Below are 22,627 nucleotides of genomic sequence, written 5' to 3'. Positions count from 1 at the left end.
AGAAGTAACTGAAAACTGGAGAGGATATCACTAAGAGCTACCACTGGTTAAGGGGATGATCCCATGTGGACTCCGTGTTACATGCTCCTTGTACTACACCATATCGTTGTCTTTAGTTCCCTTTATCGTGAGTGACTCAAGCTGTTATATGACTCTACACAGATCGTTAATATTAAAAATTATGTTTAACATTTGCAACAATAACAGCCACATCATCACTTACTGAGCTTTGACGCCAGTCACTATGCTAAAATATTTATATATGTTTTTAAATTTAATCTTTACAACAATTGTTATTTATATATCCCCATTTTATTGATGGGAAAACTGAGGCAAAGAGGGAGGGCTAGTTTTTCAAGGTCACACAACTAATAAGCAGTGGAACAAAAACTCGAACCTATTTCTTCCTAAATTAAAAACCTATACTCTTACCTCTTAACTTGTAGATAATATGTTTCTGACCATAGGCAATATATGTGTGATTGTATGAATATATAAAGGATAGTGGGAAAATGCAGCGATAGAAAGAGATGTCTGTTGGGTAATAAAAAATGGAAGGTTACCTTTGCAGCTAGAGAAGCTGAGTAACTCGAGAAGAGATTAAAGCTTTCCTGACCAATTTATTTTAAAAATATTATTTAATATTCCCATTATCCCAGGTCAGGAAACATATCCAAGATAACAACTTCTAGAACGATACACTCACAAAAAGCTTTTAATGACAGACTGACTTCCCTTTACTTCACCTCTAATGGATAAATAAATGAATGAATTGGATGTATAAATCAAAGTAGCCTTGAAAGATCTTTTGATATCAGCTATCAGGGTCCGGGTCTCCCAGAATTGCTTGGTCATAGTGATCATTTGCAAAACTCTTGAAAAAAGAGAATAATGTAACTCTTCTTCATACTAATTTTTGGGTATTGTTGATCTCTTAGGTTGATCCATTGTCAGGGTAGTAAAATCATCAATTCTCTCCTGCCTGCCTGCCCATTATTCAGTTCTGATGTAATCATTATAAACACAAACTCCTTGCATGTCTACACAGTGCTTTGCATTTGTTGCTGATGTCTCTCTTGGGTTCCAGCCTAGATTAAACGGGCCCTTTGAAGACAGGTGCCCAGCAAGAGAGAGAACACATTCTGATTAAAACAGCACACAGTGTACTTGCTTACTTTCTCTGAGCCTTATTATCCTCATCTCTAAAACAGGAGCAATGATTTATTCTGTGCCAAAATCTCAGGGTATTTGAAAACTAAGTGAGAAAGTGACCCGAAAATCATGGTACAAATATTAGTTATCTTTACATCTGTTAAATGCTTGATTTTATAGATTACTTTTACAAGCAGTTTGCCATTTGATCCTCACAAGAACACTGTAAGTTAGGAGCATGTGTTATTACCTAATCACTTTAGATGGAAAATTAAGATTAAAAGAGTTTTCAATACATCTAAAACTTGCCCAGCCAAGTAACCCTTACAGTGTAGAAGCAGAGACATCTGCAACTTAGAATTCTGAAGGTAAATCCAGATTGCCTCGCTGAAAACCCAGAATTTCTGGTTCTGCTTCTTACTGCATCCTACACTTACCTGGATTAAAAAAAAGAAAAAAAAATCATAGGTTTAATTCTGTTGAAAAAGGTTTGATACAGAATTTTTTGAATTTAGAAGCCAAAGACTCACGTAAACATATCCTAAAATAGGGATTTAATTTTTTTAAATCCTACTTGGATAGACCAGTGGGTTCTCTCTCGGTAGGTGATACTGTGGCAACTTTTATGACAAGCAAAACTACTGGAGGTGAGTTACCTCCACTGGAGGATTTCTCACTCCAGAAGTATTCCTGGTTTATTTACAGTGTCACTTTGTTAGATGTTCAGCTGTATATAAGCCATTTAACTAGAACTTACTTAAGATTTCCTTTAATAATGAGATTCTTTATACATATTTAAATATTTTATACTTAGCATTTCTAGGTGCTTGTATCAAGAAAGACTCCACAGCCCAGCTAAATTCTAGAATAAAATGCAAAGTCAAAGATTTTTTTTTGCTGACTCGGGAAGGGGGGGTGGGGAAGGGAGGGATAGATACCTACATGATGGTGCAACGCGCACTACCTGGGGAACAGACACGCCTGGAGCTCTGACTTGGGGGGACAGGCGGTACATGGGCAACGTATGTAACCTGCAATTCTGTATCCCCCATAACAATAAGATGAAATAAAAAAAAAAAAGATAAAATATGATACATCAAAGAAATGTGGCAAGATATGCAGAGTGACCTAAGGCATTAATCTCTATGGGTGCTAGAATTTCACTGCAGATGGGTTAGAGCGGATGCTATGAAGAGCTCCCCTACTGTATATGGTTGGAAGGGATATTCTGATAAATATCTCAGGCTGGCCAGGTGAGACCCTGTTGGGGAAACATTTATAATACAACAGAGGGTCTCTAAACTGCTTTGTAATGTTTACTTCAAGTTATTGGCAGGCTTTGTTTTGCTCAAAACTAGCTTACCGACTCTGATCCTGAACTCAAACTATATAAATCAAAATTTGACAAAATTATAAGGAAAAATTTGCATATCTACTTTAGAGTGAGATGCTTTAACTGGCTTCTGTTAAAAAATTGATAGAATCTGTGCACAAATAACCACTTGATTTAATTTGAATGAATGGAACAGAAAGAAAATGGGACATTTCAAAAGATTTCGGAATACATGTCAAAATATTACACGTGATAAAATGGTGTATCAGTCAGAGTTCAACCAGAGAGAGCCAGTAGGAAATATATACTGAGAGATTTATTGCAAGGAATTGGTTTAAGCAGTTATGATGGCTGGCTGGGAAATTCTAGAATCCACGGGGCAGGCCATGAGGAAAGACGGGCAGGAGCTGTCAAGCTAAAATTGATGCTCATGACAGGACAGAATTGCTGCTTCAGGGAAGCCTCAGCCTTTTATCTGATTGAATCCAGGCCACCCAGGTTGTCTGGGGGCAGTATCTTTTACTTACACTCAACTGAGTATGCACTTTAGTCCCATCTACAAAATACATTCACAGTGACACCCCCATTAGTGTTTGATTGAATAACTGGGTACTACAGTCTTGCTAAGTTGACACATAAAACTGCCTATCACAGATAGTATTTCAAATTAATTATTGGAGACACTATTGACATAATTGTCTATCCATTTTGAAGAAAAATGAATTTATGTTTCTATATAAATACAAAAGAGTTTATTTTGGATGGATTAGGACACTATTTTTGATAAGACCACTATGATAGTCATGAGCTACAATGACTGGGTAACCATTTCTTCCCTCTATTAATTTATTAATTTCCAAGAAAATCCCTGTAATCAACAACAGTGCCTATGAAAGGGTGAAAAATATTAACAAATATCAGATCAGTACCATGTTAATGAATTGAAATGAGTACAAGCCTATTTGAGGAATGACAGGGGCCTTATGTTCAAAAGTATCTCTTTGCCACCTTGTTGATGATGTTGAATGCTGTATTTTAACCTAATATTTCTGTAGTGTTAAACGCTATTGTACCTAATCAGCTTTAGTAGATTTTTCAAGGGTTGTTTTGTGTATGTGCCTTCCATGGGCCAGGCATTGTTGTGGGCTCTACAGATATACAACTAAATTACCAGTAATAACAAAGACAGCAACACCAATGACATTCTCAGTACATGTCTTCATGGAGCTTCCTGTCTATTTTATAAAATGAGAAGCTTCTGTAGAGGACAGTATTTTGTGTTACAGGTAACCTTTGTGTGGGTGAATTGATCAAACAGTCTTCTCTAATAGTACTATTTACTGAAAGCAACTGCCCCTTGACAAGAACAAATCCTTTTTAACCATCAGTTAAAGCATAGTTAAGTATTCCCCTTAGTATCAAGTACTCACCACCTATGCAAAAATCTATAAATATGTAACTTTGTATATGATATAGCATCATTTTCCCAATAATTTATTATATTGATAAATTTTTCTGGACACTAAATATTTGGATATTTCAGATTAATGGAAAAAAACAGAGAGATTACATTTTTATCTTTATAATGGTTGTTCAATTCCTTGAGATTTTAGACTTGACCATTTAAGCTGAATTCCCAATGTCTCAAAAATTTCATATTTTTTTTGACAAATATCATTTTTTTTAAAAGTAATTTGTCATGTTAATGAGCTACTTTGAGATTTAGGTAAGAGGAAAGTTATTTATATCAAAAATTTATGTTTATCAGACTAATGATCCATGTGGCCTCCGCAATTTACCTGTGTTCTCTGTGCTCATTAAAATAAGTCCTAATGTCATAACTGTGTACAATATTATGTGTCCAAATTATCATAGGTATTGATTTTGTTCATCTCTATTATGGAAGCTGTTACAAAACAACATATACTCAAAAGATGGTATTAAGAGATAAAAACTCTAATATTTTCTGCTAAAGTGCATTGGCTTCAGATTCTTTTTTGGCCCAAAGAAAACACATTCACTGACCTTGAATGAATGATGAAGACATAAATTTTTAGATTGACTATTCTTGATTTATAGGCTGGGTCCTTCTGAACAGTGAGGAAAAATGATCCTTGCTATTTTTGATTATTTCTTCATCATTCATATTTTACATTCTGCATCTGCCCTAAGGCTGTTTTCAGGGATACATTTTTATAAATGAAAAAAAAAATACATGATGATATATAAAAAATAATTTGATTTCTCGCTGTGATATCCCTGCCCTTTTGGTCAAAATAACAATAATTACCACAACAATCACAAACAATGTAAGGCATGTCAACTATTATTAAAATGTTGTTCAAGCTTTTTGAACCCAGCTAAAATATTTGTTGAGTAACTTTTTTTCCCCCTGTGGAAAATTCTTTCATAGGACTGGAGAAAGGAAGTCAGTACAGTTTCCAGGTGTCAGCCATGACCGTCAACGGCACTGGACCGCCTTCCAACTGGTACACAGCAGAGACCCCAGAGAATGACCTGGATGGTAAGGCTTCTCCCTAGTCACTGTCACTCTGATTTCTATCTTCTTGTTACCTCAGCTTCAAAGGGCCCCTTAAAAAAGTTAATGCACTCCAGCTTTGGGGACATTTATTCTTCCTGTGTCTCCAGATACAAAACAAAAGAAAACACGACAAAAACCACTAATTAATGCATAGTTAACAATGCCATATAAAATACAATATACCAGGAATGGCATAGCACTAATTATGCATTAGTTATGGTCCTCATATCAAGTTACTTTTTTTCAAGATGATCTGAAATGAGATGTTCTTCTATTTATGTTATTTTGAATAATTGACCTTAACCATTTTCCCCACAAGAATTACTACAATTTCTGATAGGAATCATGATTTCACATAGCTTCTTCTGCTCTTTTATGATGCTTCTGCAAAACATCAATATGTGTTTTTGGACTTGCTTATGGTATCACCATTATTTTTTCTTGATATGAAAGACAACCTACTTTATTTGGTTAGTTGATAGTTGCCTTGATACATTCATAGATGAGATATTAAGAGTCATATAAAATTCAAATACCAATAAATTAAATGTAGGCAAAATCTTGAAATTACTTTTGAAATTAAAAACATCATTAATTAATTTAAAAAATAAACTTTAAGAGAAATGGATAAAGGAAGTGACATAAAAGAATCTAAATGATAAAACAGAAATATGCCATATAGAATTAGAGTTATAAATAAAATAGACAGAAATTCATGAAAAGGAGAGGCACTCAAAAGAAGTGAGTTATGATTAGTATACTTAAAGCTAGGCAATCAAAACTGGGACTAAGAAAAGGTAGAGAAAAAGATAAACTTATATGTATTAAAAATGTGATGACACAAGATGATTACCTAAATAACAACAAAATTCTCTTATTCCTTAACTGATAGACGTAAAATTATTCCGGTAAAAAGGGAAAGTAAAAATTCTATATTCCTTTCTTTTCTTTTCCTTTTTCTCTCTCTCTCTTTCCCTTCTCTCCTCATTTTTATTCTCCTCTTAGTTCTCCTTCCATTACCCTTTCTCAAGTCTTTTATCCCTTCCTCTTTCTTGAACTTCTCTCCATTCTCCTCCTCCTTGGCCCTCCCCTTCTCCTCTTTCTAAATAACTCGCTGTCATTCATGATTTTACTATAGTCACAGATTTGGTTTTACTAAAATATTTATGGTAGCAGTAAAACAGTCAACAGATGATATTTCAATAATAATAGTAATTATTGCCATGTGACAGCATACTAATTCAAAGAATATTTATAGAAATATAAATATCAGGTACTGTGCTTAGCTCAGTGAATACACTAATACATAATAAAATAAATAAGACATGGTCCTTTTCTCATGGAGCTTAGAGTATAGCAAGGAAAGACATTTTAGGTGAAGTATAGGAAATTGCCCTTGTTACAGTTCAAACTTAGTTGGGCATTTGAAAACTGTAGTTAAACATAAGATAGATGGATAAATAGATAGGTGGGTAGACAGACAGACATATGGAAGACATGCTTTTAAACTGAAACTTGAAGGATGAATAAGAATTAGCTGTGCAAGAAAGTACATTAGAGATTGAGGAGAGTAACGTAATTATAGGTTTGAACTCAAGACAATGGCATGTTCAGGGACTGAAAAAAGACTATCAAGGATAAAACACAGAGATGACATAGGATGAGGTTTGTAAGATAGACAGGTTCTAAATCTGGCAAGACCAAGTTAAAGATTTTAAACATTGTCTTAAGAATGCCATTAAAGCAATAACTTACGTTATCCCAAGAAAGTCATTAAAGAATTAAAAAAAAATAGTGACTTGATTAGTATTGCATATTGTAGAGATTACTCTGGCCGAAGCATAAAAAATGTATTATTAATAGAAGTAGGTAAACACAGGCATTCCTTATTAGGATAACCCTAGAGGTAGCATTGTAGTTTACAGAGAAGTAACTTGAGGCTTAGAGAGATTATTTAATTTGTCTTAGGCTATGTAATTGAAAAGTCGTGGAGCTACACAAAGTCACACTTCACAAAGTTCATACCCTTTACTAATAGGTCAGGAGACGTTCATGTATTTATTCAACATGCATTTCTTATTGAAGGCCTGTATATGTCAGGCATTACCTTATGTACTAAGAATAGAGCAACAAATAAAGCCCCTACTCTCAAGGTGTATAAGTTTTATTGAGTTGGTGGTAGATAGTGATATATGCTCTGAAGAAAACTAAAGCATAGTAGAGGAAATAGCAAGGACTGGGACATACTGTTTTATATAAGGGGTTGAAAAAGTCTCTGTGATTAGGTAAAATATGAGCCCAAACTTTGAGTAAGTGAGGGGGCAGCCATGTGAATAGGTCAGACAAGAGCCCTCCAGGTAGAAGGAAAAGCAAGAACAGACATCCTGAGACGGATCCCAATTGTTGGTTGATGTATGTATGGCAAGGAGGCCAGTGGAGTTGTGCCTAAAGTCATGAGGATGTGATCTGTCTTATGTAATGAATAAAAGGTGGTCATGATAAGCTAAACACATATTCAACTTTTTTTTCTATTTTACTTGAAAATAACTTTTAAAGTTGATGTAATTGTGCTTTATCCTTTCATCTACCCATATGGAGTGTATATTATTAGCCTTACTTTAAAGAAGAGTAACTTAGAAAATTTAGCTAAGTTGATCAAGTCGGCTAGCAGCTGTAGAGTGGGAACCACAGGCTACATTTTGGGCCCTGAGGTCTAGTGCAGGTGACCAGAGCAAAGCTTCCACTGATCCCATGGAACTGACTTGGTGACAATAAAGACAGTGATTCAAGGCTAACAAACGATTCTAAGACATAAGGTCCTATCATTTACCCAAACCAAAGGGGCTGTATCTCTTACTGGAAAGAGTGAAAATAAATGGAGCAGAGGTGCTGAAGCTCTTATAAACATCCAGAGTAAAAGGGACTCTCCACTTGACTTATGTGCTCTTTCTCCTGACTACGAATGAGTCACAGTCTAAGTGGAACTAAAATATAAAATCACTATTTCTTAGATGGCACAAATCTTCCATTTAACTCCATGCTTTGCATATCTATGTGATCTAAACATAATCCAATTCATACATCTATTTTAATCAAGAATCTCGATGCCATGCTCATGAGTAGAGTCTTAATAAATGCTTAATTGGATTTGTTTGAACTTTTCTATGCTCTTGGCTTAATAATGGCCCTCTTCTGCATGCAGCACTCCTCCTTACTGTTTCCTTATTTGAATTATGGATGCAGTTATTGTGAAATGTAATTTAAGAACCCGCAGGGGGCTGAGTCGTGGGGAGTACAAACATGAAAAAGACGAGACCAGCTATTTGGAGGCATAGACAGTTAATGGCTGCACTAACGGGAAAAGACTTTGTGAAAACAAGTAGCACTTGAACTAGAAACTTCAGGGAAAGGGCATTCTGACAAATAGGATTATAGAGAAGGGTGTGTGTGACGGCACAGAAGACATTCTTCAAAAAGATGTCCTTAAGAAAATGTATGTCTATCACTATTAGTTCAAATGCATCCTGACTCATCTAAATGTTACTTCTTTACTGGTTGATTGTCATAACACATTTCCACACAATTCAAATATTGCCTCTCTTCTCATTTTTCCATCTCTTCATTTGGATGATAATTGCTAAGACAATGGTCTTATCCTTTCTCATAATATGTACATTTGCAATCTGAAAAAAGGTAAATAAAAAATTAGTAGAAGAAAGCCAGGAGAGTTGCTACTTCTTGCACATTATACGGTTATAGATAATGATTTCAGATTGTTCATTTTTAAACATGCTGGAAACTTAACAGCCATTTCAGGGTGTTTAACTGTGTAACAGTGTGGGACAGGTATGTTCCACTTGCTGTAAGAAATTGACAATATCAAAGGCCTTCTCAATTTATCTACTCTTGATCACTTTCCACTGCGATACTTACATAAACTGATTCTGATTTCCTTTCCTTCTTTCTGGTTTTCTTCTTTTGATTGTACCAATTGAATATTAAAAAGTGTGACCCTTGATAAGAATTCATATTTGAATGAATGGACAAGTTCAGTAGTGGTCACTAGTTGCTGCAAAAGAATACTCAGTGTGCTGGGTTGCTGTATTTAAAAAAATATATTTTTAAAATATTCATCTCATTTTAACTTATTCATGTGAATCTTTAAATCATAAAATGAGATATAAATGACTTCCACCAAAACTTTCTTGGCTACTGCTGGAAAGGTATGAAACCAACGTCCTGAGTAAAATTTCAAATAGAATTGCTTTGATTTTCCTTAAATTATGATGGAGAAAGCAATCGTTCTGAAAACTACATGAAATGGGAGGCATTCTTTGCTGTAATTGAAGAAATCCACATTGGAAGCAACTGTAGCATTAGCCCTCCCTGGATGTGTCGTGTTGCATAACTTCCCTCCTGCTTCCCAGTCCCGTGGTGAACCCCAAGAGAGTAATCTACTCATTATATGTAACTCTGGGCCCACAAGTCAGTTCATAAAAGGCTGTGCTGTTTGCAGATTGTTAAAAGGAACCCTCTGTCTCCTGTGACTTCTTGTAGGTCCTCTTGCCTCCTCAGCTTGGCTTAAGCAGTGTGAAGATAACAGTAACTTGGAGAAATACTCTATTTCCTTATGGAGTGCCCTTTTAATTAGGATGTTTTGTTAAAGTAATTATAAAGCCAAACCACACTGTTTGTTTAAGGTTCCCTGGAAAGCACATTGTTATTACCGACAGCTGGGAAGTTTTAAAATATGTATTTTTGTGCCTCAAAATTTCAGCTTAAAAAAAGACCCAAGATCATTAGAATTCCCCAAGGTTTTTATGTAATTGTCTTGCATAAGGAAATGAGAGAATTTGTGATGAAGTTCAACAAGGTATCCTCCGGGATCTGTTTGTGCCTGTGCTACTAATTTTTTTAAATTTTGACATTAACAGGTGGAAATTGTGATACACAATCAATAATGATGTGATTTAAAATTAAACCTCTGCACTAAAGTGGAGGAGCTTAGTTAGCAAAAATCAGCAATGCAGAGACTTCTGAAAATGCAGGAGTAATGCAGTAAAAAATGTGAACCTAGGAGCTGGCTCTTATTTCCTGCCCCCAGGAAATAGGTAATTAGCCCTATTAGCTTGATCAGGTAGTGGTCAGATGGGTTCACTCTAAATTCATTTCATTTAAGAAGTGGGGTAAGGAGTGGGGTCTACACCAGTGACAAAAAGAATGTGTTCTTTTGGCAATTTAACTTGGTGTTAGTATGGGATTTGGTGTACACAGAGGAGTGTAGGTGGCTGTCTTGAAACAATTTCTTTCAAAAGAACTTTCCAAAGGAGCCACTTGTGATATTCCGTGTTGCTAACTAACAGACTTGGGGAATCAGATCAGCCAGTGGAACAGCAGCTATTTCATCACAAAATAAAAAAACCCAGCCCCTAAATATCATTTAAGTGGATTTCATTTTACACATAAGGAGTATAGCACAGAAAGCCAAAATTGATTTTGGAAAACAATCGAGGGTATTTGCTCTGTCAGGCTTAGGTTTCGCCACTTCAAGAAATTGGAATTTGTAAATAAAATTGAACTTTGTGGTAGTTTCTCCTGTGTTCTGTTTGACACACCAGCCGCCTACCCTGGAGAGGGATCTTAACTTCCTGCTGGTTCTTATCAAATCAAGAATTCCGTAAATGGATCCACGTATGTCCAAGTGTTGTACAAAAGGGCTGATTTACCCCTTCAGGAATCTGGAATTGGGATTCTGCAGCTTCACTAAGCAAGAGAAGATCAGGGAAGGGAAGACTGTTAGTGGTTTTGTCAAGATTAAACTTGGGGCATGGCATTGAGGGTTTTTTTCCCTAAGGAATACTTTTTTTTTTCTTTCTTTTTTTTTTTTTTTAAAGTTATCATCAATATGAACCAGGCCAGTGCGTAAAGGTGCAGAAGCTGTAAAATGCAGATTCTGATGAATGATTTCCTCAGGAGAGGAATGATTGTTTACTGGGCCTGAAGGGACAAGCCATTCCAGGATCTGTCTTTATTGTCACTAAGGTGTTAATTTAGCTGATATCAGGAATTGGAGGACACAGGGGAAAAAACATTGTCCACCCTAAGACCTACCAGTTCAACTGACTTAGATTTAGGAGACATTTTTTTCAGAACTGCAATTCATTGTTGTGGTGTTACAGGAATAGGGCTGTCAAAACTCACTCCCCTGGAACTTCTACATCCTTTTTCAATTTTTTGGAACAGTGATAAAGTAAAATTAGTAATAGGCAAACAAAAGGAGCTAAAAATAAAGTAAAATGATGAAATAATAAGATTTAGTGTAAAACAATTAAGATTAAAGGAAAACACATATTCAAAGTTAAAAGATAAAATATGGTTAAAATTACAAATCTTAACGCTGAAAATTAACAACTTAAGTAATATAAAATGTGTAGAATAGCTAATGGAGCAAACTATATGGGAAATGTTAAAGGAGATAACATTTATTAAAATGCTGAGTATGACACATGCACAATAGGTCTTCATAAATGTTAGCCATTTTGGTTATTAGGAAAAAGAACAAAACCTAGATGGTTTTAAACATTTTAATGCTGAAGATCAGTAAGTAAAGATTAGTCGAAGAATATACTTTCTGTTCCTAGAGGAAAGAATCTTTAAAGTTCATTATTAAAATTAATAATGAGAGATTGGGATAGGGCTAGACTGCAAAGGGGTAGTAGGCTGAAGAAGTTGTGGGGTGATGGAATTGTTTTGTATCACGAAAGGTGTGGTGGATACATGATTTCACCTGTTAGTCAAAACCTATAGAACCATATGCCACTGAATAGATTTTGCTGCTTATAAATTTTCTAAATATGCTAAAAAACAAATACTGAGGAAATGGTAGGAGTAGAATGTTAAAAGCATACAAAATAGAGTTCAATAGTGAATAGAAATGGTAGTCTATTATAATAAATAAACGACAAAAAAAAACATTCAAAGTTTAGGGAGGCCAGTGGCCTAAGGGAAATGATGTCCATTGGTGGGAACAGGCTCTGCCTATAGAAATGAGCACATTAGTCCATATCAGACCTGCTGGGAAAGATAGAGTGTGGGTATGTCAATTGCCTTATGCAATTCGCTGTAAAGAAATATAGGCTATTAAGGACTGGAACAAAACTCTAACAAAATGATCCATAAAATGCAGCCTACTAAATGGAGAGCAGATATGTGAGTATTTGTCAAAAGTACCGACTGCCTGACACCACTTGGCAGTGCCACCCACGGCAGACAGTGTGCAGCGGTGATCATTTTCATTAGCAAGGGCTGGCAGAGACAAATCTTGCTGGCCACTAGGAGAAAAAAGACTTTAATAACTGTATTTTCATCATGCTTCATTTCTATCAATTTTTTCCTTAAAATTCTTATCTAATGGAGAGAGATATACAAAACCTGTAATTTTGTATATAATGACAGTTATATATAATGACAGTTATATTTAACTTTATAGGCAATATAGACTTTATTCTCATATTTTTGAGCACCTTGTGCTAGGAACTGTCCTGGGGACTGGAGCTGGAGTTATGAAAGGGGATAAGACAAAGAGTAATGAAATAATCACATTAAATAGGTAGCAAAATAAATGGTAATAAATCCTATGGTGGGGGATAATAACAGAGGAGATTAGGAGTGATGAAAAGAAGATTACGGTTTTAACCATGATAGTCAGGAACAGCTGCAATTGGAAATTAAATAAAAACTTGAAAGAGTGACAGAGGAAGCCACATCTGGAGCAAAGCTTCCCAGGCAGAAGGAACAGCAAGTGCAAATGTCCTGTGGCTGGAGCGTGCCTGGCATGTTTGAGGAACAGCAAAGTATTCAGTGTGGACTAGATGGCTGGAGTGATGTGAGCAAAGAGAAAAGAAATAGAAGAGGTCATAGAAGTAAGAACAGAACAGGGATAGGAACAGAACAGGGATAGATCATATATGGCCTTGTAGGCCATCATGAAGAACCTGGCCTTACAATGTGATATGGGAGCACTTAGGGTGGTTTTCAGCATAGCAATAACATGATCTTACACACATGGTCTATATCTATATTCATGACCATGTATTTAAAATACTATCTATATGCTGGTCGTTTCCACATCTGCGTTTCTAGTCCTGACCTTTCACCAAAACCCCAGACTTAATACACACAAGTACTGCCTTGATATTTCCACAGGTTTGACTAATAGGAATCTCAAATTGAACATGGCCCAAGGAGAGCTGGCTTGTTTTTCCTCATCTCAGTACATCATTCACCAGTTGCGCAAGCCAAAGATCTATGAGTTATGATTGAGTCTCCTTTTTCTCACACCCCTCACGTCCAATCCAAAGCTGTTTACTGTGCCTTCCAAATGTACCAAATCTGCCCACTTTCACTCATTTTACAACAGCCACACAGACAAATACAAAAACATTGTTATGGTCTCCCCGTTTCTCTCTATGCTCCTTCCACAAACTTCTTTTCACTTAGAAAATAAAGTGGTCTTTCAAAAACATCAATGAGATCACATTTCACTCTCCCATGATTCCCAGGGGAGGCCATTTAAGATCTTCTCATTGTACTTAGAATAAAATCTAAGTTTATTACTTACATTGGCTTGCCTTGCATGTGGTGACCTGGTCTCTTGGTGACTCGCTTTCTCATTTTTTTGTTTAATTTTAAAAAATTATGTTATAATAGACATAAAATTTGCCATCTTAACCATTTTAAGTGTACAGTTCAGTGACATTAAATATACTCACATTGTTGTGCAACCATCACCACCATCCATCTCTAGAACTCTGTCCACCTTGCAAAACTGCAGTGCTGTACCCATTAAGCACTAACTCATTCACCCTTCCTCGCAGCCCACGGCAACCACCATTCTATTCTCTGTCTCTGAATTTGACTACTCTGGGTACTCGTGTATGGGGAACCATGCGGTTTTTGTCCTTTTGTGACTAGCTTATTTCAAATAACATCTTCAAATGTGTCAATTTGGCCTTTTGAAAGACAAAATTGTGTTCTATTGTATGAATAGAACACATTTTGTTTATCCATCTGTCCATTGATGGACACTTTGGTTATTTCCACCTTTTGGCTATTGTGAATAACGCTCCTATGGATATGGATATACAAATATTTGCTTCCGTCCTTGCTTTCAACTCTATGGGATGTATACCCAGAAGAAGGATTTCAAGATCATGTGATAATTCTATTTAAAATAGTTTGAGGAACCACCATGCTGTTTTCCATAGCCGCTGTACCATTTTTACATCCTACTGGCTGACTCTCTTTTCGTCTTCTTCATTTCTTTTCTTGCCCTCCATGTTCCAGGTATAATGACCTTCTTTGGTTTCTTCAAATACCAAACTCATTCTTGGGATAGGGCCTTTGCAATAGTTATTCCCTCTTCCTATAATGCTCACCATTTTGTGTTTCCTTGACTGGCTCTTTCTGATAATTCACCTTAGACTCTAACAGAGAGACTCTCCCTGTTGAATCAGTTACTGTACTACCAGCATAGCACTTATCAAGATCTCATTGTTTCTTTATTTGTTTATTAGGAAGCTTTTGTCTTTCCTACCCCAACACTACATCTCTAACTCCAGTACCTACAACTGTGAGTGTCATATAGGAGATGTACAATAATTATTGAAATGTCACACATCTTAATCTAATAAATGCCCTGGTGTACTGCATGTGAACATTACTCATTAGCAGGAACCTGTAATCATCACTCAAAGAATAACATCTGTTCCTTAGAACCAAATTAAATCAAGAGAGAATCTATAGTTCCATAGTATAATCAAGAATGACAGTTGACCTCGTTATCTTGATCATTCAGATTCCAGTAGAAATTTGGGGGTTCATTAATTTGGATATTTCAGCAAAATGTGCTATTTGTTTTTAAATCATCTCAATAATTACCCTAATATCCTTCTATGCGTTGTATATGCAATCACTGTTCTAGAGATATTTGTAAAATCTTTCATGTACCTCTGAGCAGCCAACTTCAGTTTCAGACCCAAAACAAGGAGCACTCATGACACATACCTTCCACAGCAAATTTTCTAAATTGACATTTTATAGTTCATTCCAGTAATAACCACTTTCACAATACATAAGGTCATCCGTGTTAGAGAACACTCACTCAGGTAACATAAAAGGAAAATTGTTATTTCTGTCTTCACATTAAGAAGTGAGTGTGTACGCATAAATTGGCTATTCTGGATTATGAACAATCTCCAGACATAATTATTATTATGATGAGGCCATGTATTTTGAATGGCTTAGGTCCAATACTGCCTTGGTAGGTACTATCCTTCTGCCCTATGATCTTAATTGAGTGATAAAAGCCCATTAAATATCTAGATGAAGAGGAAGCATATATTCTTATATCTTAACATCCATATTATTTATACTATTAAAAATTATGTGATTTCCATCTAGGATTAAAACATTTTTATGCAGTGAAGGATAAAGGGGAGTCTTGTGTACTAAGAGCTCCTCTTTGTCAAGAACCAGTTGGTATATTCATTACCATGGTATCTTTAAAGCTCCAACAGATGAAATTCTGTGGTTACTAATTTGCAACAGAACTATTGTATGAATTGCAGAAATATGGAGAAATAGTTATTGTTCTGAAAATATTTTAAGTTTTTTCTTTTATTCTAAAAGATGTTAAATCTTATCATTCAAATCATTATGTTTTCATATTGTTTTTAAAAAGTCATAAATGTAGAAGATCTGAATAGTACTTAGTTTGTGTTCTTAATATAAAATTAGGCAGATTATCTTATTGTTTCAATAGTTATTGTAAAAATTTCAAATGTGTTAAATAGAATTGATTGTAGAGTCCATTATATTTCAAGGACACTGACGAGATTCTGTAGCAATAGGGTTGAAAAGTATTAATTCACCCTTTTCATCTCTTTTATTACTTTTGCATGGAGTTTCTAGTGGGAAATACTTCACAAAGATTGTGTTTCTTCTGTTAAGGTTTATATCCATATTTTGAGATGTAACTTTTATGATGTCTTTGCATATTATATCACAGGCTTCTTTGGGGCAGACAAATAACAGTTTGTCCTTTTTTCCTCACAAAGGGGCATCTTTACAAAAAAAAAGCATCTTTAGAAAATTGTGTTGATGCAGCATCTTTAGAATCTTTTGGAATGCTGTTGGTATGGTCCCTGCTTTAAAAACTTTAATAAAAAGCATGCTTCCATCTATCACTTAAGCTAGAAGTGTGCATACTGATTATGGATAAAGTTGGTAAAAGGAATTGCATCAACTTTATTTGCTATTACATTGAGGAGGTAAAATGTATTATAATATTAAATTTAGTTATCACATTTCCTTGCATAATTAGACAATCCAGAGATTTTCAGAATCTCTTGAAACAGAAATTTCTGGAACAGAAATAATGAACACAATAGTTTGGAAAAGATTGAAATCACTATTCTTTTTGAGGGCTTATTAATTGCCAAGAATTGTGTTAAACACGTATTGAAGTTTGGATGGGCACATTCTGTCTTCCATTTCTTTTCAGAATACTTCCTTGATTTTCAAAGAATAGACTACATGTGTCTGTATTTAGCGTACTGAAATATTTATCAGTCTATTGTAACTGCCTTTTTACTTGCCTATTTTTCCCAATAGACCCTAAATTCCAAAAGTGCAGGTTTTATGTCTGCCATATTCACTCTCTTCTGTATCCTGAACATTATAGGTACCTAGCCCCACCCTCCAAACATAATGGGTGCCACATAAATATACTGTTTACTAATTGAATAATGATCAGTATCCAGGAAATAAATTAATCTTTTGAGGGTGGGATCATAGGGAAGAATGATGATTGAAAATCAGAATGTCAATTTAGTAATAAAATTTATTAATTTTCAACACAATCTCTAAAAGAAAATGGATATCAACATGGCACATGCGTCCTCTCTCTAATAGCTAACATTAGCTTAGAACTTATGTGCTACTCATGAGTGATTTTATGAATTATCTCATTAAATTTTCTCAATAGCATAACTTCATTCTACAGAGGAAGGAACTGAGACTTAGAGAGGATAAGGAATATCTTATGGTCTTACATCTCGTGAGTATCCAGTACAAATTTGAACTCTGCTCTTTCTTCCAGAGCTCCAGCTTTGAGTCAGTCAATATTTGGAATGCCAACTTAATCAGAAGGAAAACTCAGAGAATTTAAATAATTCCATGAGGACACAGGGCTAGTAAATGACAGAATGTGGTATTAAACCAAATTTACACAGCTCCAAATCCTGTGTGGCTTTAACCCAGGCCACTGTCATCTTCTCGTTAATAGTTAATGCACTTTTTGCACATACAATAAACCATGATTCAAGTACCATCCTAATCATGCTGTGTAGATCATGACCCTAAACTCTTCGTCCTGACAATTTCTTAAGGAAACACTGGTACATTTGTTTTTGTTTTTACCTGAATCAGAATAAGTAATTATTGGGCAAGACAGCATTGACATTTTATTTCCCATTCTATTATTCTTACTTCTGCCTTGATTCTGCCCTTTATTAATGGTTTATAAGAAGAAACATATGAAAAAATTAACAAGGAAGAAACTATTAGAATAAAGACACATTAGACTACCATGCCCATGGAAGGAATTCAGTATCTTCTTATGCTCGAGACATTCTGTGAAAGTTGAATCAAACATGGAAAACATATCACATGCTGAAAAAATGAGGGGCTTGGACAATAAGTAATGAATTATTTGAGCATCTATGGAATATGATATTAAGTCTTATTTAAATAGTGTTTTGCCATGCTGCGTGCTCTATTATAATACATGCTGATGGCGCCTCTTTTTGAATCGTAGAGTCTCAAGTTCCTGATCAGCCAAGCTCTCTTCATGTGAGGCCCCAGACCAACTGCATCATCATGAGTTGGACTCCTCCCTTGAACCCAAACATCGTGGTACGAGGTTACATTATTGGTTACGGCGTTGGGAGCCCTTATGCTGAGACAGTGCGTGTGGACAGTAAGCAGCGATATTATTCCATTGAGAGGTTAGGTGAGTACCTGTGATTTCTATTCTATTAAGGGAAATAAGTGAGTTATTTGAAATCATATTATTTCTTGGAATATGGTTCTTTGGGACTATGACTTCAATTTGTAGTATATATTAATTCTTAGAGCAACTCCCTGGCTCTACACATATGCACACACACACAAACTCACACACATTTCTTCTCTGAAATTTAGATTTTGGGAATTTGACCTAGAGAGAACCGTAATGGTGAGTGCCCTGGCGTGGGCCCATGTTTTTGTGTCATAGAATACAAAAAGTTCATTGGGTCATTTTTCTTTATCCAGTTGTCAATGGAAACTTCTAATCTTAATAATTCTTATATAAAGCAAATCAATACATTTGTCATCTTTATTTGTTCTTATTAGGAAGACGTTCTGTTCATTTTTCTTTAACCTTGAATTATGTCGTTATGGTACTTTCTTTTCCCTTAACATTCAATAAAGCTTTGTGGCTATGGCATTAGGACTGTAAAACAAGATGAAAAAAGGAATTTTCAGTCAAGACAGTAAATTGGAGTTATGAAACTCCCTCCTGCGTGTATCCTGCTTCCTCCCCAATCCAAGTTTTCTTATTATACTGAATTCAATCTTGTTTTAGTTTTTTACTGACTACAATACTTCAGTTGTGATATATCTGAATTAATTAAAAATTTGTTCATTCAGAGAGGTCTAATGTGTGCAAAAGTGTTCATATTCATGTTGTATCTGATTTCCCATATTGCTGTGAGGGATTATAGATTATATCGTTAACAGATGGAAATAAAAGAAATATCTGTAATATATCAGGATGCCAATAAGTTAAACGATTCTCATAGAGTAAAAAGCAAGTTGATTCTACCTGTTGATTTAATACCACATTACTTGCAATGAAGAATGATGACCCCACTGGAAAAGAAACCAGATTGCTGGGTGGGGCCATCTACTACTTATTTGTAGTGGCTCTCACAAACAGAATGTCTGTAATGAGAAGCCTGATTTGAATTTGAATAGCTAAAATGCAGTAGTAGCAAGAAAAGATTTTCTCAGCACAAAGGGAAAATTGTAGTGACCCATTCTCTCTCTAATTGCTTTAAATACTAATAAGAGAAGCATCTACTGAAAATCTCCACATTTTTGTTAACTTTGCATTTAGAAATAATATTCTTTCTGTCACTCCTTGAGTTTAAATGTAAAGACAATCACAAAGTTCGTCTTTTGTGGCCATATGGCCGTCAAATCTATGTCAGGGGACTTTCACTTATTCATTATAAAGCGTACACAATCTCTGACAGTTCATCTTGATGCTACTCAGCAGACAGAAGGAAAGTTCCCACAGCAGTGCACAGGGAGGCAAACTCAGAAGCAAGTCAGGAAGGAAAACCATCGTTTCACCATGCCCTTTTAATAATGATGCTCTTTATTACAAAGAAACTCTCTGAGAGTCTCCAAGTTCAGCAAAGTTAGTAGTTTGGGAGACTAACATTGGCAAATCTCCCTGAATGCTTAATAAGAAAAGAGAAAAATCTCTGTGTTAGATATGTTGTAAAGATCTAGGAAAATTGTTAAAGGTAAACTGGGATATGAACTTGTCTAAGTGATAATCTTGCATTCGTACTTTTAAACTTATCTGGAAAGAGAAATTACACACACACACACACACAACACACACACACACGAATTTAAATTCTACCAGCTGATATTCTTTTAACACAGTTCCATATCTTAACACAAAATTTGAAATAAAAGTATTAGTATGCTGTTCATTAGATATCCTCATGATTATGCAAATAAACTGTTATTTTTTTGACATGTTTATGCTATTTAACCAAAGTGTGTGTGAGATATATCTTTAGCTCTAATTTTTATAAATGAATCATTTAAGTCTGTATTCCCGCTCTGCGGAGAAACCACTAATTGTTTTATCTATTTTTATTGAGCATCAAAATAGGTACATCAGGTTTCATAGCATCTTTTTAAAAAGTATTTATAATTACATGTTTATTTTTAATTTTTAAAGCTTTAGAAACACAAAGTTGTCTAGTCATTACATATATAATTAACAAAAGGAAATTTTATGTTTTAAGGATAGTATGACAGTTATACAACTAAAAATAAATTAAAGGAAGTTATAATCCATTTATGCATAGGGTCAGCCATAACTTCAAGTATCACGGTTACATTTTAGACTATAAAAAAGCTATTTGTTTTATAATTGACCAATAAACCTCCTCTGTGATGAGAGACTAGAATGTCTTATCATCCTTTTCATGATGCATATTACAGGATGTGGTTTTAATGGAATAACAATTAAAAAACATATTCTAAGCATACCAAAAGGTAAATAACTATGGAATCAAACAAAACTCTGAATCTGGGTTGAGATCTATATTTTTCTCCCTTCCAAAATTTTTAATATTGGGAAAGTGATTTGGATTATGGCCTTAAAATATCTCAGTGAAAATAGGGAAAAAGAGTATCCTTTATTCCCTCTATCATAGTATCAGAGAGTTAACAGATTTTGAAAATAGTTAATAGAGGTTGGAAAGTTAATCTTTTAAGAGTTATAAATAACAGACTTTGTATTGTGATCATTGCAATAATATGAAAGTTTTACCTAATTAAGAATATTCAGCTTTTTGGGGTAAACTCATAATCTATTTCTAAATATTATCAAAAATCCTTTTTTAATACTGATTGGAAATGTTTTACCTTGTACTATTTAGTAAAAAAAAAAGATTTAGAAAATGAGCATTCCATTTATGATTAAATTTGTTCATAATTCAATGGTATCAAATGAGGGTTCGAGGTCTGTCTCTAACAATGAATTATTGGTCATATGTAGCACAGTAGTCTTTTCATTCCCACATTGTGGGACTCTACACCTCAATTTTCTCGTGTTAAACAATATAGTATGTCCACTTTACAAGCTTTTTTTTGAGATTCAATTGAGATAATGAAGGTAAAGACATTTGTAATTTTTTTAAAAGTTAAAAATATTATGCACATATAAATAAGGCATTTTTCTTATTATCATTTATATATCAGTTCAGCAAATGCAAGTAGTGTAATTCCATAGGCTTTGTGTTTTTTTATAAACCTTAAACTTTGTAGTGTTCTAGTTTGTCTTCTTTACCTAAAAGTAAACTATATCAAATATATTTTTAAAAATATTTTGAGGACTCTGTGTTTTTAGACTCTGATAGCTCATCACATACATGAAATTATAGAAAGCATATTGATTTACTGAAATGAATTAGCATGAATAAGAATCTAAACAACACGGTGACATTCAGTTTGATATGGAAGACAAAAATGTAAATTCCAAGTTGGTTTGTTTGTTTTTTTTTTTTAGAAACATCATTTTATTTCTCAGGAATAAATGAAAAAAGAAAGGAAGGAAGAAAGCGAGAAAAGAAGGGGGATGGGAGGAAGAGAAAAGAAAATAAAAGACTCCAAGTTTTAACTATAATAAAAATGCCCATTTTTATAATAAAAATCCTGGGTGGGAGAGTTAGATTCATTTAACATGAGTACTAGTTGACCAGGGAGGAGTGAGAGAGAATAAGAAAAGGTCACTCTTTGAGACCATTATTCACAATACATCAGGAAGAATGGATTTTATCTTTTATGAATTTTTTTTTAGGTTAGTGTCTTCTAAACCTATAGACATTTTCAAGCAGTCTTTAAGGACAGCCGTGGGGCGATTCATTAATAATACATACCGTTCTATTTGTAACTCTTCTGTCACTTTCTACTCCCTGTGGTCCAAAGCAGATGCATTGTCTCACACCTGGTAAACTTTCTAAAGCTATTTGGGAGAATCCATTACAAAAGATGAATACAATTATTGAACAGAGGAACAAAGGTCTTCTCATTGGAGTACAAAAAACATATATATATATATATATATAAAAAATCATTAGAAATCTCCAAATATCCCCTCATCAGTCTCCTTTTTTTTTTATAACAATTCCACATTTTATCTTGTGTTTTATAACCTAAGTTGTCATTTGCAAAATCAAACCTGTAAAGTAAAGGATCACATGGGTCATTCATTCTACCAACATTAAACTCAAGCATTCAGATGATAAAAATCTTTTTCTTCATCTTATGTATTTTTCACAAAAATGTTTTATTTTCATTGGAACAATCCAGACCTCATCCTTAATGCCCCACATCATTTATTGTTTACAGCAACTGCTCAGTGTGTTTCTTCCAAGCACTTTACAAATCCCAATATATTCCTTCGTCCTCCCCATAACATAAGGTATCATCCCAATTTTACAAAGAGAAGACAGAGAAAGAACTTAAGTAAATTTAAAAAGCCAAAGTTTATTTTTTAAGTAAAAAAGTCAAATTTTACATGAACACCCTCAGATAAATATACCAATAACCAGTAAAGAGTTGGCTCTTTAGTAAATAGAGAGGAGCCTGGGATCAAATCCAAACCTGATAAAAACTTGCAGCTAAAACACACTACTGCAGGGAAGCCCTGTTTCCTATGTGGGAAAACAAGGTGTTCTGGCAAAATT

General features: G+C 34.6%; 1 protein-coding gene across 1 annotated transcript in view; it reads left to right on the top strand.

Annotated features, from left to right (window-relative positions):
• The window catches only part of DCC (DCC netrin 1 receptor), a 1,008,052-nt gene that overhangs the window by 825,122 nt on the left and 160,303 nt on the right, over positions 1-22,627 (top strand). The window contains exons 14-15 of the mRNA XM_069467986.1: positions 4,899-5,009; positions 17,905-18,099. Coding sequence (XP_069324087.1) covers positions 4,899-5,009; positions 17,905-18,099 — 306 coding nt within the window. The remainder of the gene's footprint in view (positions 1-4,898; positions 5,010-17,904; positions 18,100-22,627) is intronic.

This window comes from Eulemur rufifrons, chromosome 5, assembly GCF_041146395.1.
Source record: "Eulemur rufifrons isolate Redbay chromosome 5, OSU_ERuf_1, whole genome shotgun sequence".
NCBI lineage: Eukaryota > Metazoa > Chordata > Mammalia > Primates > Lemuridae > Eulemur > Eulemur rufifrons.
Note: the sequence above shows the minus strand (reverse complement) of the source record. Positions and strands in the feature narration are given on the sequence as shown.